Raw genomic sequence first — 14,649 nt, forward strand, 5'->3', positions numbered from 1 at the left:
GACTCCAAAACATTGATACACAGACACACGGTCCATTCAGCTGCCTAAGTGATGCATTTACTTTTAGTGCGTTGTTTATTTTGTACAGTTGCCTATTATTTGGAATTTGTTGTTATCAGGGGATAGGTTAAAACAATTTCTGTTTTATGATATTTTTGGAGGGGAAGAAGTCCTTTCTTTCTTCTCTTTGCGATTGATAACAAGTGCTAACAGGACCGAGGCAGAATGGATCAAAAACTCAGGACAGTGGGAAAACATAGGAAACACCAAATTCAGCCAAAGCAGCACACTGACCCCAGTAAAGAAACTTGTAAAACAATATAAATGACTGCCCTGCGTTCGAATGCCTCTGGTAACAAATTAAGTTTCAGTTTACATCCATCAGTGTTTCCTACAGAATGACAGCTTAACTGTGACTGGGGGACAGGGGACATGTGTGTGTATATTGAAGAAAATATAAATAAATCAGATGTTATGAAATTTCCTCCAGGTAATCCATTCAGGAGAATGGGGCGGACATCAGGTATTGCTGACCCTTACCTTTGACCTTAAAAATCCATTTAGTTCATCCCTGGATGTTTGTGCCAAGTTTGAGATCTATCCTCCAGGCCTTCCTGAGATATTACATTCACAACAATTACATGGATATAATGGCCAGAAATGTTTTTACTCCCTGTAACATTATGATGGCACAGTAAGGTTGACCTTTGACCTTTTGGGTACAAAATGTCATCACATTTTATTCAATTAAACATTTGAGAAGCTTTTTCATAATTGGCGTATAACATTTTTTGGTTATGGCCAAATGGATTCTTCAGAGATCACAGTGAGGTTGACCTTTGACCCAAAAATCAGATCTGATCATTCTTGAGTGAAGTGAATGTTTGTGCCAAATTTGAAGATATTCTCTTTGGGCGTTCTGGAGATATTGCGTTCACAAGTATGGAACGGATGGATGGAAGAAACATTCAAATTATGCCACAACTGTTGTTGACACATGAAGGATTAAAAGCCCTCAAACAAGAACATACACTTATTTCTTCATTTCATTTAGTTCAGGTTGATCTGTTTTCTCGAACATAACCTGGAGCAGGTTAGGTGTTCAGCATAAGTTACCATGGCGATCTACCCTGGTTAGGAGTTAACCACCTTCGAAGTACTGAAAACCCAGAGTTAATCCTGAAGTTCAATCTATCCATGCATTTTCTACACCACTTATCCTGTTTAAGGTCGCAGGGGGGTGGAGCCTATCCCAGCTGTCATTGGGTGAAAGGCGGGGTACACCCTGGACTGATTGGCAGTCAATCACAGGGCTGACACACAGAGACAGACAACCTTTCACACCTACAGCCACTTTCAGAGTCAATCAAATGATGTGTGTGTTTTTTTTTTTAAATGTAGGAGTTCCCATATTAATTGTCCAAAGCTTGCAGGCAGAAGCATGAAGCACACTATCAGCCTAATAGAAATGGTGCTTGTTACTGCCCTCTACTGGTTGGGCCACAAAGTGCATCACATTTAAATTCGACAGTAACACGCCTGAAGGAAACAGTTTGTCAAATAAACGTTTAATGATTTTGAGGTATAAAATACAAACAGCTGTTTGATACACTGGTACAGATGCAGTAGGGGTCAAAGATAAAAATATATGTCATACAGTACTTAATGGTTATGTCAGGCACATGTACAAAGTATGAATCAGTAGCCATGTGGCTGCTCTGTTACATAAAGCCAGTTCATTCAGAGTGATGCCCCTTATACAAATGACAAACGGCGACAATAACTTAGCACTGATGTTCAATTATGACTCTGTTTGACTCAATTCACAAATAATTCATGTGTATAAATAAATCATTTACTGGCAATAATACGTTGAAAGAAGCATATATGAGCTTACAAATGATAACTAGTTGCTATGACAACAGGATTCAGATTAACAATCAAACTCATGATGTTTTCGATAGGCCCCGACGCAAATTCAGCCGGCATGCTTCACATGCAAAGGTTACAGTGCTGAAAACACCATGAATTGTCTGTACACTTCCAGCCCTTTCACGCACACAAGCATACACACACACACATTAGACACTGGTCAGTTTACAGAGTTACATATATTTTCCACCACTCTGTTGAACATCTCTGGTTGATCAGCATACACATGGTGGGAGGCATCGTTTATCAGCTGCAGAGGAAAACATGAGGCATTACATTCAGCAGTTACACATGAAATATAAAGCTGCACATTTCAGACACTGCTTCGTCTCCACTCACCTGCACTTTGGTGTAGGCCTTGTCCCTGATCTGGGCCACCATGTCCCCAGACGAGCTCTCCACCCAGGATCGCGCTCCGTACAGCATGGTGAGGGGCATGGACGGGGGCAGCAGGTGAACCCGTTGCAGCATGGGCCTCTTGGCCCAGCCCAGAGACTCTGACAAGGCCCGGAAACCCACCTCACCGCTGAGAGGAGGAGAGGAAACTGTGTTAGAAGAAGGGTCAGACACAGGCATTGTGTTATAAAAACACTGAGTGATGAGTTACCTCGGGGATTGTGCGTTACAGTGGTAAATATACTGCGTCATGGTGTCGTCGTCAAACAGATCTTCAAATTTCCTTTTGAAGTCAGGACGGAATCTGTTCACCAAACCCGGACCTGAAATGACAACACGCTGTAAGAGGAGTGGAGAGAGTATTAAGTTGAACAGTGCACCGTTAGATAAACACAAACACATCTCACCCCACGGGCCGGCTGCTCTGATGACAGCCAGCGGGTTGAAGAGGGAAACCACCGCCGCGATGGCTTTGACCCAGCGAGGAAGGGGCGGCCTCTTCACGACCTCTGTGCTCTGACCTTCAGTCTGCTCGGCCTGGGTCTGAGTCTGGGTCTGGGTCTGAGACTTGGGTCTCTCGGGGAAACCCCAGGGGTCGACCAGGATGAGGTGCGACACTCTGCAAGAGGAGAGCAGAAAAGATAAAAAATACAGATCATTTCAGTGGGCATTTATTTGTGATCAGCCAAACTATGCACAGAGAAAGGGGTGTGTGTGACTGTATTACTATAATGTTCTTCCACTAGATGCCTCCAAAGTCAATCACAGGCAATTTAACATGTTAAATTTTTTGCAGACAATAATGAGGTGGTTTATTAATAGTACAATAATATCTTATGAGCGTTTTGGTCTGTGTTAGTAAAAATGCAGGTTTAAAGCAGCACTGACAATCTTTTGGCCACTTGGGGGCAGCACTAAAAATATGAACACAAAACTAAGATATAATAAACTTGTGTTCATAGTAATGCGTCAACAAACGTTTTCCTGTTACCACATCCTGCAGACTCAGACAAACATTATGCTTCATTTAAAGTTTTGTCTTGAAAGTAATAATCTTGAAGATTTTCATTTAAATAAATGTCTGTTAAGTCACCATCTGTCGCTGACTGAGGCAACATAATGGTGCATTTGCGGAATTACAGACTGGTTGTCTGGTGCGACTTTCAAAGAAAAAATCTGAAGCGGCGCCCAGTTAGTGACACATTTTCCATCACCCAGCAGTGGTTGGTCTGGTCAACCAGCGGCTGATTTTCCGCTCTCTGCAAGTGTTCCGAGTAAACAGTAATCTACTATGACTGAACAAAGAAAGATCGATGACTACAGATACAACTTCAAAAATAAGTGAAAATCCAAAGAAAAAGAAACAAACTCGACGCTCAGATGAAGGCAAACAGTCTAAAAAGGAAAGCGAGGAAAATCAAGAGTTACAACCGGAGCCAACCGTGGAAGTCACACATGCAACACTGTCTGGATATCTGGGAAGTGTGCTCCCACAATTACCGTTCATCGCCATAGGTGATTACCACTTTAAAATGTTGATTAGGGCAGCTTTACATTTAATTTAAAGGAAAATATGCTTAATAGCTTCTTTTTTTTTGCTGTGAACTAACTTGAAAGATTGATTTCACTATCATGTTTATAGGCTAAAATAAGCTTCCGATAAAGCTACTGACACAACCGGTGAGATTAGCTTAGCATTAAGAATGTAAACAGGGAAAAGTTAGCATGACTCATGCTAAAGGTTACATAATTCGCCTGGCACCATCTCTAAAGCTAGCTTATTGACAGCAGCCCGTCTCCTAACTGGAACAAAGAAACGTGACCACATAACTCCGGTGCTGTCTTCACTTCATTGGCTTCCAGTTAGGTATAGGGTTGATTTTAAGATTCTTTTATTTGTTTTTAAATCTCTAAATGGGTTGGCCCCGGAATATCTAGCTGACCTTATCAAGCTGCATCAGCCCCCCAGAGCTCTCAGATCTGCAAATAAGATGCTTTTGGATGTTCCTCGATCCCTTTTAAGTACTAGAGGAGATCGAGCCTTTGCAGTCGCGGCTCCCACTCTGTGGAACGCATTGCCATTGCCTGTACGGACTGCTAATAGCCTCCTCAATTTTAAATCCTTGCTCAAGACACACTTGTTCTCCTTGGCCTTTGGCTGAGTATAGCTCCGGCTATATGGTCTTCTCTTTACTGACTGTATTGTTGTTTTACTGTATTGCTGTTTTTTGTTTACTGTAAAGCACTTTGGTTGGCCGCTGGCCTTTTTAAATGTGCTATACAAATAAAGCTGACATTGACATTGACATTGACATCGTATCTTGTTTGTTTAATCTATAGAAAATCTTAAGTGTAAAAATGACGACAATAAGGATAATAATAACTATGAGCCGGGAAACTGTGTCCTCCTGTGTCCTCTGTTTGTGCAAAGCTAAGCTCACTGGCTGCTGTATTTACTATACAAACATGAGAGTGGTATCTAACTGTAGGCAAGAAGGTGGAGGAGCTTATTCCCCACCTCCAATAAAACTAAATAATGAACGTGTTAAAAAACATTTGACAACATGAAATCGTGTGGGTCTGAATGGAGGCATCAATAAGGTTAGTGCCAAAGGAGATCATATCTGACTGCCATGACATGTTCATACTATATGACTGAAATTAATTGATTAATTTTTATTTAATCCTCCAGATAAGAGCCTGGTTAATATTCAACACAACACATTCAATACATGGCATTTAGATAATGCCTTTACTTATCTCTACTGTCCATTAATCCTCAAACACTCCCTGCTGCATGTATTGTCTTCCGCCGCTCCCCCTGATTATTTCATGGCTTTCATTGTATCCCATATTTACCTAGAAGGGTACTGGATGGCGTAGGAGGTAGCCAGGTACCCCCCCAGACTGTGTCCAAGCAGAACCATGTTCTCCAGGCCAACAGATTGCCTCCACTGCTCGATAGAGTCAACAAACTGCTCCTCTGCTTTGACGGGGTCTGAGGGGAAGGGAGGCCTGGAGCTCCTGCCGAAGCCCAGGAGGTCAAAGGCGTAAACGGGCCGGGACCGGCTCAGCGGCTCCAGGTTCCTGATCCACAGACCCACCCCTCCTCCAAAGCCGTGGACCATCACCAGAGGAGTCTTTGTGGCTGGAGGAAGACAGAGAGGAGTTATGTAATGGGGATTATGATCTATAAAGCACACAGCATTACAGCTGGTTCCTCCTATTATACAAACAAAGAGTGGGAAGAGGGCGTTACCTTGTTCTGCAGGTTTGTGCAGTGTCTTGTTGGTAACGGTCAGAGTCCATATTCGATCCTGGTTCGGGAGAGTCACAAATCTAGCCCATAGGTCATTCTGAATACCTGTCAGGACATGAAAGAGGAGCGCTGATTAGTGGAGGTTCTTTGTTAGCTTACAGCTGCAAAATGAGTGTCAAATTACACTCAGTGGAGCTACACGAAGGGAGGTAGATATTTAATGAAGGGTTAGCAGCTTTTGTATAGCGTAACAAGTCTTAAGCTGCACATATATTAGCTAGTGATCCAGTGATTTTATTATCTGCATTTAAAAGTCAAAACATTCTTACAAGCAAGAATCTTGGATTCTGTAGTCTTTAAAAGGGACATGGAGGTCGGACGCCAGGAAGGCCACCAGCTCCAGACTGAACTTGTCCTAGAAACAAAAACAAAGACATGAAAAGAGGGAACAGAAATTGAAAGAATTAGGACACATTAAATGCATGTTACCAGAAAATACTAATGTTTCCGGTGAGAGTTCAAGGTTATAAATGTTTGCATGAAGCACACATGCTACACTCGCCCCGCAGTGTCACCTTTCACAGGCATAATGCTGTCAATCAAAGTCCACATTAAGCCCCACAGCTGTGACGTACTGGTTAATATTAATCACGGTTACCTCTGGCCTCTATAGAGTCTTCACTGTTTGAATTGAACTGCGGGTATCAGGGTATTCACAACCTTTTTATTGTCAGGAGAGAAACTAAAAAGGTCAGTAAACTGAGCTGAGGTAGATTCACCCTCCACTTCGTCTCTGATTAGAGGTAGAAAAGGACCAGTGTTACATGTCTAACTCCACCCTTTAAACACCATGTACACCTCTGTGTCTTCAACCTGTCCTGCAATGAATGGGCAACTCCAAATTGCTGAGTCATGCTGACAAATGGCTCAATGTGGAGTGTAACTCTCTATCACTCTTCTCTACACTGATTATCCTGTTCATTAGTGCCAGATAAAAACAATCTAACTTCAATCACTAAACAGGAAGCCACTGCTGAGGGTCTTGGTTGCTTAATATAACCCTACTACTCCAACTTCACTGATAAGTGGTTACAGTGAGCCTTTAATAGAAAACTTTATGGTCAATTTACACTGATTTTACATCATTTTTCCCTCATTCCTGTCAGATTAAGTTACTGGTGGTTTATATGGACAATGGTGAGTCTTTGTGTTACAGAGTTATTTGGCTGAAAATATTAAAATGTTAGTTTCTAAGTATAAAGTCACAATGTTAGACATAAATATCAGAATATGTAGCCTAAAAGATAAGATAAGATAGAACTTTATAAATCCCTTAGGAAATTATAGTGCCAGATAGCTCCAAAAATACAGTACAAAAGAGACAAAAGAGCAAAAGAGGCAGTACCTATAAATTGTATACAGAGATTTTGTATATCCGAACAGATTATGTGTTGTTTAGGCATGATAACACAACACTACAACATCTTAAAGACGTAAAGCGGCACCGTAAACACGTTTAGTACAGGGAAGTTTATCTAACATGTGATATAAGCAGGCCAGCATTGTGAAGGTTGTATTAGGCTATGTGTATCTAAGTCACTTACTCTGTCTCACAATCGTTCTGTAACGGAGCTGCGGTCGTAGCAGGATCCATTGGTTGACATATTCCGGTGACTACATTCACTTAAAACGAGGTATAAGCTCATCAACGCGCTCTTCCGTATCTGCTTTAAAATAACACCACTGTAGCCTTGTTTGTTATGTTTGGTAACAAGTACATACCTTGGTCAGCTGACTAACCACGAAGATCGTCTATTACTGAGCTGCATTAACGTTAGGCAAAAAGTGTCATCTGTTACTCGTCTTTCATCTATTACAAAGTCTGATGTATATATTCACCATGACCCAACGATAGGAATGGAAGAGTATTAGGACCAGGACAAGGAAAGAAAAAAAAACAGAAGGGGAAACATTTTGCATTTCAATAATAAAGTAGAACATTTGGTATTAGTACTATTATAAGAAAAATAAATGAGTGGAGGGTGAGTTCTCCCTTTTTCATTTGGAGAATGAAGTCTACATTTTGAGAATAAAGTATACGTAATAAGAGAATACGTACTATCACTCATAGTGCCAGGTTTAGGAAATTATTTATTGGAGTAAGGAGCAAGATTTCTTTCTCGAAATTGTATTTCAACTTTATTCTGGACATTTGGACTTAAATCTAAAAAATCTTTGGCAAACAATTTACAAAAAAACCCAAACATTTTTCTTCTTTCTGACTCTTTTACTAAAAGTACGACTTTATTCCCAATATATCGAATATATTGTTGAAATGTCCACATTATTTTGAATCAGAGAATTAATTATCGAAAAGTGAGAAGAAAAAAAAAAGCAACTCTCACTTTTTTTTCTAGTCTGGCACTAATAATTTTATTTACAATGGTGGCACATTTTCTCAGCCTCAAACAGCTGGATGCAATGGCATATTTTGGTGTACTGTTGTTGCACCACACAACATTACCGTGGTTGTTATTGAATGGATTATTAATTGGTCGATTTAATAAAGCACAAAAGCTCAGCCTTTATGGTACTCTGCGATTCACAAACAGTTATATTTATTAATTAATTTCTTGTCAAAGAAAGGGCAGTTGACACAAATGTATGAGAAAATACTGTCAGAGTAAGCCATCTCTCTAATTTGTACCCCTCTCTGTTAAGCGGGGGGACTCTTTAGCTCTGCTTTCTATGGTTCCGTCCGACTCGGAATATATTCTTTGCAACTCCATGTCCGCTTCCGGTTGATGAGGACACGTCACGTCATTCAACTGAGGAAGAGGACCTGTGCAAAACTCGTTTGTTGACCCTCTCTGTAGGAAAAAGACGGCTTAATCATGTCGAATTCGGTCATATCTGTCGTTTCTCGGTTTCTGGAGGAGTACACCACCACGACGCCCAACAAGCTGAAGGTGGTGGATGCTTATCTGCTGTACATCTTACTGACAGGAGCGCTGCAGTTCCTCTACTGTCTGCTCGTTGGCACCTTCCCCTTCAATAGCTTTCTGTCAGGCTTCATCTCATGTGTGGGCGCTTTCATTCTTGCAGGTAAACATTTATTCAGTTAAATGTTTTATCTAATATTTCTTCTATTAAATAACGTGTCAATACGTGTGTTTCAGTTAGTCACTGGACCTATGGCCCACTGGTGAGCGTGTGCAGACACAAGCTAAAGGAAGCTAACCGAGCTAAAAACTGAAATTATTGAGTTGCAACTATATACAAATATATTTTTAAAACATGCTGTTTGAGTATCGAAATATTCAAACACTAACTCCTAAAAAAGAGTACTAAAAATTGCGGTCAGACGCTTCTTTACCTTACGTTAGCCTAGCTAACCTGGCTCACCTAGCTAAAATGCACCTAGTCTAACTAATACAAAGGACTTGCAATAAACCTTCCTCTCATGAAGCTTATACGGTGCAGTTTTACATACTGAACCTTATAACCCACATGAAGTGTTTTAGTTAGGTGTAATGACCTGGCAGCTGAGTGAACCTTACTATAATACATTTTTTATAACTTTATTTATTTAGCACCTTTTAAAGAACAAAGGTTTACAAAGTGCTTTGACAACAAGCAACGAATCACAAACACAGATGTAAGAAAGAATCCAAATTACATGGCCAGACACAGCATATTAGGGCTGGACAATATGGCCAAAAACCTATGTCACGATATAGAAATTCTCATATCACGATACATCTTGTAAATTAACAAATAATTATTCTATATGAAATAAGCACACGGTAAAGCCTATTTTTTACGGAGTTTCCGTTTTCACTTGGGCTGAGCCTGAGTCCTTTTTCTGCATGTTAATGTCCATGTTAATAAACAGCGCCTCCCTCTATGGTTTGCTCCAGGTTCACTCCCATGTGCAAGCATTAGAACGTAAAGCGCTGTCGAAATGCATAAAAATTGCCGTAAAGCAGTTCAGCTGCTGGTTTTGTGACATTACAAAAGAGACGATATAGAAAAACACATACGAAAGACTTTGTCATATTGCCCACCCCTACAGCAAGATATCACAAAGCCACAGTCAATATGAAGTTGAAGCAAAAGGACAAAAAACCTGTAAGAACACGGCAGAGAGGAAACAGAGTATAAAGGGTAAAAGCAATAAAATAAAATAAATGCAATTAATTTTAAAATCAATTTGATCACTGTAGTGGAGGGCAGGGAAAACCCTGCAAGCTTCTTTTTAAACAGGTGAGATATAGACCTAGCAGTTGGGTTGCTGTGAAGACAATTATGTTTATTGCATTGAACCAGATGACTAATTGCTTTGCTGTTAAATGCCAGAAAAAAAATCATTACAAAATGAGTTTACATTGATGGAAACAGAGAGACACAGCAACTCCTCAGACTAGAGAATCTGGCACAGGAGCATGTTTGGCATGGATCCTTGATACATTTCTTGAACAATAAATGTTGATAATCCAATTTTTTAAATAGATGTTGATTATTATTTATGTCTAGTTTCTAATTAATACATTTACTAATCATTTCAGCCCGACTGATGGTAGGGCTGGGCGATATGGCCAAAATCCTATATCACAATGTAGGATTTTTCATATCTGGATAACAATATATAACACGATACGTCATGTTTGCTGGTAATTTAACAAATAATTAGTCTACATGAAATAACCACATGGTAACGCCTGTTTTTGATAATCCTGTGTGAATTAAATGCTTGACAAATAAAGTACGGAGTTTCCATTTTCACTTGGGCTGAGCCTGAGTCCTTTCCCACACCTTATTGTCCATCTTAAAAAACAGCCCGCTACAGGTTCACTCCCATGTGCAAGGATTAGAATGTAAAGCGTTGTCAAAATGCATAAAAATAGACGTAAAGCAGTTCAGCTGCTGGTTTTGTGACACAATCACAATAGAGACGATATAGAAAAACACATACGATAGACCTTGTCATATTGCCCAGCCCTACAGCAAGATATTACAAAGCCACTAAATAATAAAATAAAATAGATAAAATAAAATAAATGCAATTACTTAATCTCAAAATCAATTTGATCACTGTAGTGGAGGACAGGGAAAACCCTGCAAGACCTGTAAGGTAAACAGGTGAGATATAGACCTAGCAGTTGGGTTGCTGTGAAGACAATTATGTTTATTGCATTGAAGTAGATGACTAATTGCTTTGCTGTTAAATGCCAGAAAAAAAAAATCATTACAAAATGAGTTTACATTGATGGAAACAGAGAGACACAACAACTCCTCAGACTAGTGCATCTGGCACAGGAGCATGTTTGGCATTAAATTACTTTAACAATGGTTAATTTGATAATCCATCAATAATCAAAATAGATTGTGATTATTATTTTTGTCTATTGTCTAATTAATACATTTACTAATCATTACAGCCTGACTACAAGGTACTATCAGTTTATGTCAGATTTAATCTTTGGGAATGTTAATAAAGTTATCAGAGTGAGTCACAATGTTGTTTAAATTCTTATAATTGTGATTCTACAGTCGCAGTAGAAGTTTAAAAGTTGACCCTTTTAAGTAACTACACAGATATATTACTGAATCTGTCACAATTACAAGAGGTTTTTTTTTACAGGTTCTGTCAGGTTCAAACCTGCAGGTGCACCATGATTCTTCAATTCACAGCCACCTTTTCAGTTCAAAAACATTACTTTGTCTTAATAATCTCATGTATGTTTTTTGTGCTCAAAAATAACACTGCATTTATAATGAAAATATTAGTAAGCAGTTATTAACCAACAGAATACTTCCAAACGTTATGAAAGGGCCTAACAAGTACAAAAACTAATAAATCCTTCATGTATTTCTTCCTCAGTGTGTCTTCGTATCCAGATCAACCCACAGAACAAAGGAGAGTTCCTGTCCATCTCCCCAGAGAGAGCCTTTGCTGACTTCCTGTTCGCTCACACCGTCCTCCATCTGGTTGTGATGAACTTCATTGGTTGAAACAGACGTGCATCTGCATTGCAGTGTTGCCCTCTCAGAAGGTGTGTGTTTCACACATGCATTAACACATCAAACATCCCGTCGGCATTAAACATTCTGTCGTTAGCTCTCCTTCCAGCTGCGAGTTTGATCTTTCTGCGGTTATTGGTGCCTCCTTAGTTGAGTGAATTCTTCCATTTCAAGCTGCGACTGGAACATTGTAGACATCCTTGACTGAACATTTCTTAGCACTGACTGAAAGTGTATTCTGTGTTTTAAAATATGTTAAAACCAGCCTTGCGAGGGATGAATGTGACAAGCTTTAAGGAATGCATTCTCTAATATGAGAAATCCGCCCTTTAAAGGCAATTAGAGTTTATGGTTTAGGCTCTTAATGGACAATAAAAGAGAGAGTTTATGAACTCAAGGGATGTGTTAAGTGGGCTTTTATACAGCTCGAGGCGTTCCTGTAATGTTTGTGCTTATAAAACAAGAAAAACACCTTTTCCTCAGGGCGCACTCAGTCACATTAACCGTTCTTGCCAGTTCGTCTCTCCGTCCTCAGAGGAGCAGCTCCACATAGCTAATGTGATCAGATAGACTTCCTTCCTGCTTCTCCTGGGAGATCTACGTCAAACCGAATATTGCTTTTGTGCTGCAAGAAAACAGTGTTATTGAGTTTCATACTTGTAGGTGGGTGAGAAGGCTGTACTGCATCCTCTTGTTTCTCCGTTGCCACTAAATAACAACTCCTAAATAACCCATCCACCTCTTCTCTTTGTTTTCATAGATCACGCAAGAGAAGTTACCAAAACCCCCCTTCAAGACACGACGCTACATCTGCGTGTGTGCCACTAATTCGGAGAGTCCCTTCCAACCAACAACACTGAATTAGTTCCATCCTGACAGAAATGATGCAGTAAAATTTTCTTACTGATAATGGTTGTTTATTCTTTTTTTTTTAATGATGACATTTGTAAAGCATTCCCTTTTGCACTGAGGAGAAGAAATAAAAACAACTGAAATGATGACCTTCAAACTGGCTGGTTTTCAACAGCACGATTCACATAACACACAGTTTATAGCTAGAGAGATAATTAATAGTCGTTTGAATGTTGCGTGTTTTGTGTCTAAAGATCCATAAAAGATGTTTTTAATCTTTTTAATGCATTATTTTCTGAAAATTAGGGAGAAGAAGTAAAACTGCAAGTGGAAAGATTTTATTCAGCTTTATTCATTTATGAAGCAGCTTTCATACAAACATGCAGCCCGCAGTGCTTCACACAGGAACTGAAAACTTTAACAACAATAGAAAACATTTTGAAAGGCTAGAAAAAAGCAAAATATATCCATAAAAACAAAAATGTTAGAAATCAATAAATACAAATCAGTCTTTTAAAGTGTAATGCGCCCACAGTAGTCCACGGGCCAGACCAGATGTCGGTACCATCTGAGTGGGCAAAACCTTACCTATCCTAAATTGTCTATAATATAAGTCAATATAAGTAAATTAAAAATGTGACCGCCTTTCTACAGGAGCTGCTTTCATATTTTGTCAGCAGCTTCCTATTTTCCCCTCTTTGCGCCTTTGAATGATTTGCAAAAATCACAGAAACAGCCAACATCATATAAACAGTGACGTAATCTTGAACCTGAGGCAGCTGAAAGGTTGTTACCAGTAATTTATGCAACGTTTTTGAATGTGCATACACATGCTGTCGTTTTGAAATGAAAAATGCTGTTTAAATAAGTACTAACAGGGTGAAGTGGGACATTAAGCTTAATAATTCATCGGGTATACTAACATCCTGCATACTAAAAATCAACACTGAGCTCATCATAAGCAAATATCTGATAAAAAATATATAGGCTATATAGATTCTGCAGCCATGACATCTCTTTAGGGGGGTAGAACATCATATTTAACTCTGCAGTGAACTGTGATGGAAAGTAGCTCCACAGTATTCTGTAGGTACCAATTGGTAGTATGTAGTTGTTATACAGTTATTAAATGTAATGGTAAATTAGAATGGGACAGTGTAATCCTGGCAGATTGGGACAGCCACTTAAGTCATTTGTAAGATGTTGCAGAGGGAAAAGGAAGGATAGAGACGTCAGGCCTGCCAGGCACGCTAAAGTTACGGTGTTTGCAGTTCGGACTAGGCTGATGTGGCCACTGGCAGTCTATGAAATATCGATATCAAAGGTGGAAAGGCTAGAGAGGCTGGTTAATTTGTATATTAGGAAATGGCTTGGAGTTACAGGAAAGGCATACTCCAGCTACCAATTACTAGCTGAACGGAGGAGTTTAAGTGTCGAAAGGCCAGGACAGAATTGTTGTTTTTAGAAGGAAGCTGGTAGTGGAGCAGGTACGTCGACAAGAAGAAGTTTTAGGTGTACTCAGGCTGTGGCTCAGGCTAAGCAAGGACTGTGGATGAATTGGGAGAGTGTAGAGAAGAGGAAGCTTAGCTGGAGGGACCTGTGGAGGGTGGAGGATAGTCAGATCAAGTTCCTGATAGGGGCTACTTACGATGTGCTGCTATCACCCCAGAAACTAAAATGTTGGGTAGAGGGGGACCTATCGTGCCCGTTGTTTTCAGAGACAGACACCTTGAGGCATATTCTGCCAGGTGAAAGTTTGGTCTGTCACACTGCTGGTACACATGGTGACATAACCAGGTTTTGAAAAGTTTAGCAGCAGGGGTTGAAGGTGGAAGGCGACGATGAATTCAATCAGGAAAAGAGTGCAGCAGTCAGTTTGTCCATGAGGGCGAGAAGCATAAAGGAGGTAGTGGTTTAAGCAGGCAAGAGTCAGGCCAGCTAAAGGGTGCTAATGATTGGGAGATGTAGGTAGACTTGGGAGGAAGACTAGTTATTCCACAGGAGATCGTTTGCTCTAACTTGAGGCCTGACATAGTGTTATGGTCTGCGAGTCAGTGGAGAGTTTATGTTATAGAACCGATGGTGCCCTGGGAGGACTCAGTGGAGGAAGCGTATGAAAGGAAAAAGCTAAGATATGCAGATTTGGCAGCAGAAACTGAACAGCGAGGATGGAAGGTTATGGGTTT

At 40.0% G+C, this 14,649-nt stretch overlaps 2 protein-coding genes across 2 annotated transcripts; one reads left to right on the plus strand and one right to left on the minus strand.

Annotated features, from left to right (window-relative positions):
* Positions 1-1,558: 1,558 nt before the first annotated feature.
* On the minus strand, positions 1,559-7,339 carry abhd4 (abhydrolase domain containing 4, N-acyl phospholipase B). Its single transcript, XM_069684956.1, has 8 exons — positions 7,192-7,339; positions 5,917-6,002; positions 5,588-5,692; positions 5,188-5,476; positions 2,736-2,947; positions 2,540-2,651; positions 2,272-2,458; positions 1,559-2,182 (listed from the first exon to the last, which is right to left on the minus strand). The coding sequence occupies exons 1-8, from the start codon at positions 7,239-7,241 to the stop codon at positions 2,093-2,095; spliced, it is 1,131 nt and encodes a 376-aa protein (XP_069541057.1). The 5' UTR covers positions 7,242-7,339; the 3' UTR covers positions 1,559-2,092.
* Positions 7,340-8,390: 1,051 nt separating this feature from the next.
* Positions 8,391-12,620, plus strand: dad1 (defender against cell death 1). The gene is made up of 3 exons (XM_069685213.1): positions 8,391-8,692; positions 11,472-11,643; positions 12,372-12,620. The coding sequence occupies exons 1-2, from the start codon at positions 8,482-8,484 to the stop codon at positions 11,600-11,602; spliced, it is 342 nt and encodes a 113-aa protein (XP_069541314.1). The 5' UTR covers positions 8,391-8,481; the 3' UTR covers positions 11,603-11,643; positions 12,372-12,620.
* The last annotated feature ends 2,029 nt before the right edge of the window (positions 12,621-14,649 follow it).

This window comes from Semicossyphus pulcher, unplaced genomic scaffold (assembly GCF_022749685.1).
Source record: "Semicossyphus pulcher isolate SPU_LCO1_2020_fin unplaced genomic scaffold, fSemPul1.0.p SCAF_7, whole genome shotgun sequence".
NCBI lineage: Eukaryota > Metazoa > Chordata > Actinopteri > Labriformes > Labridae > Semicossyphus > Semicossyphus pulcher.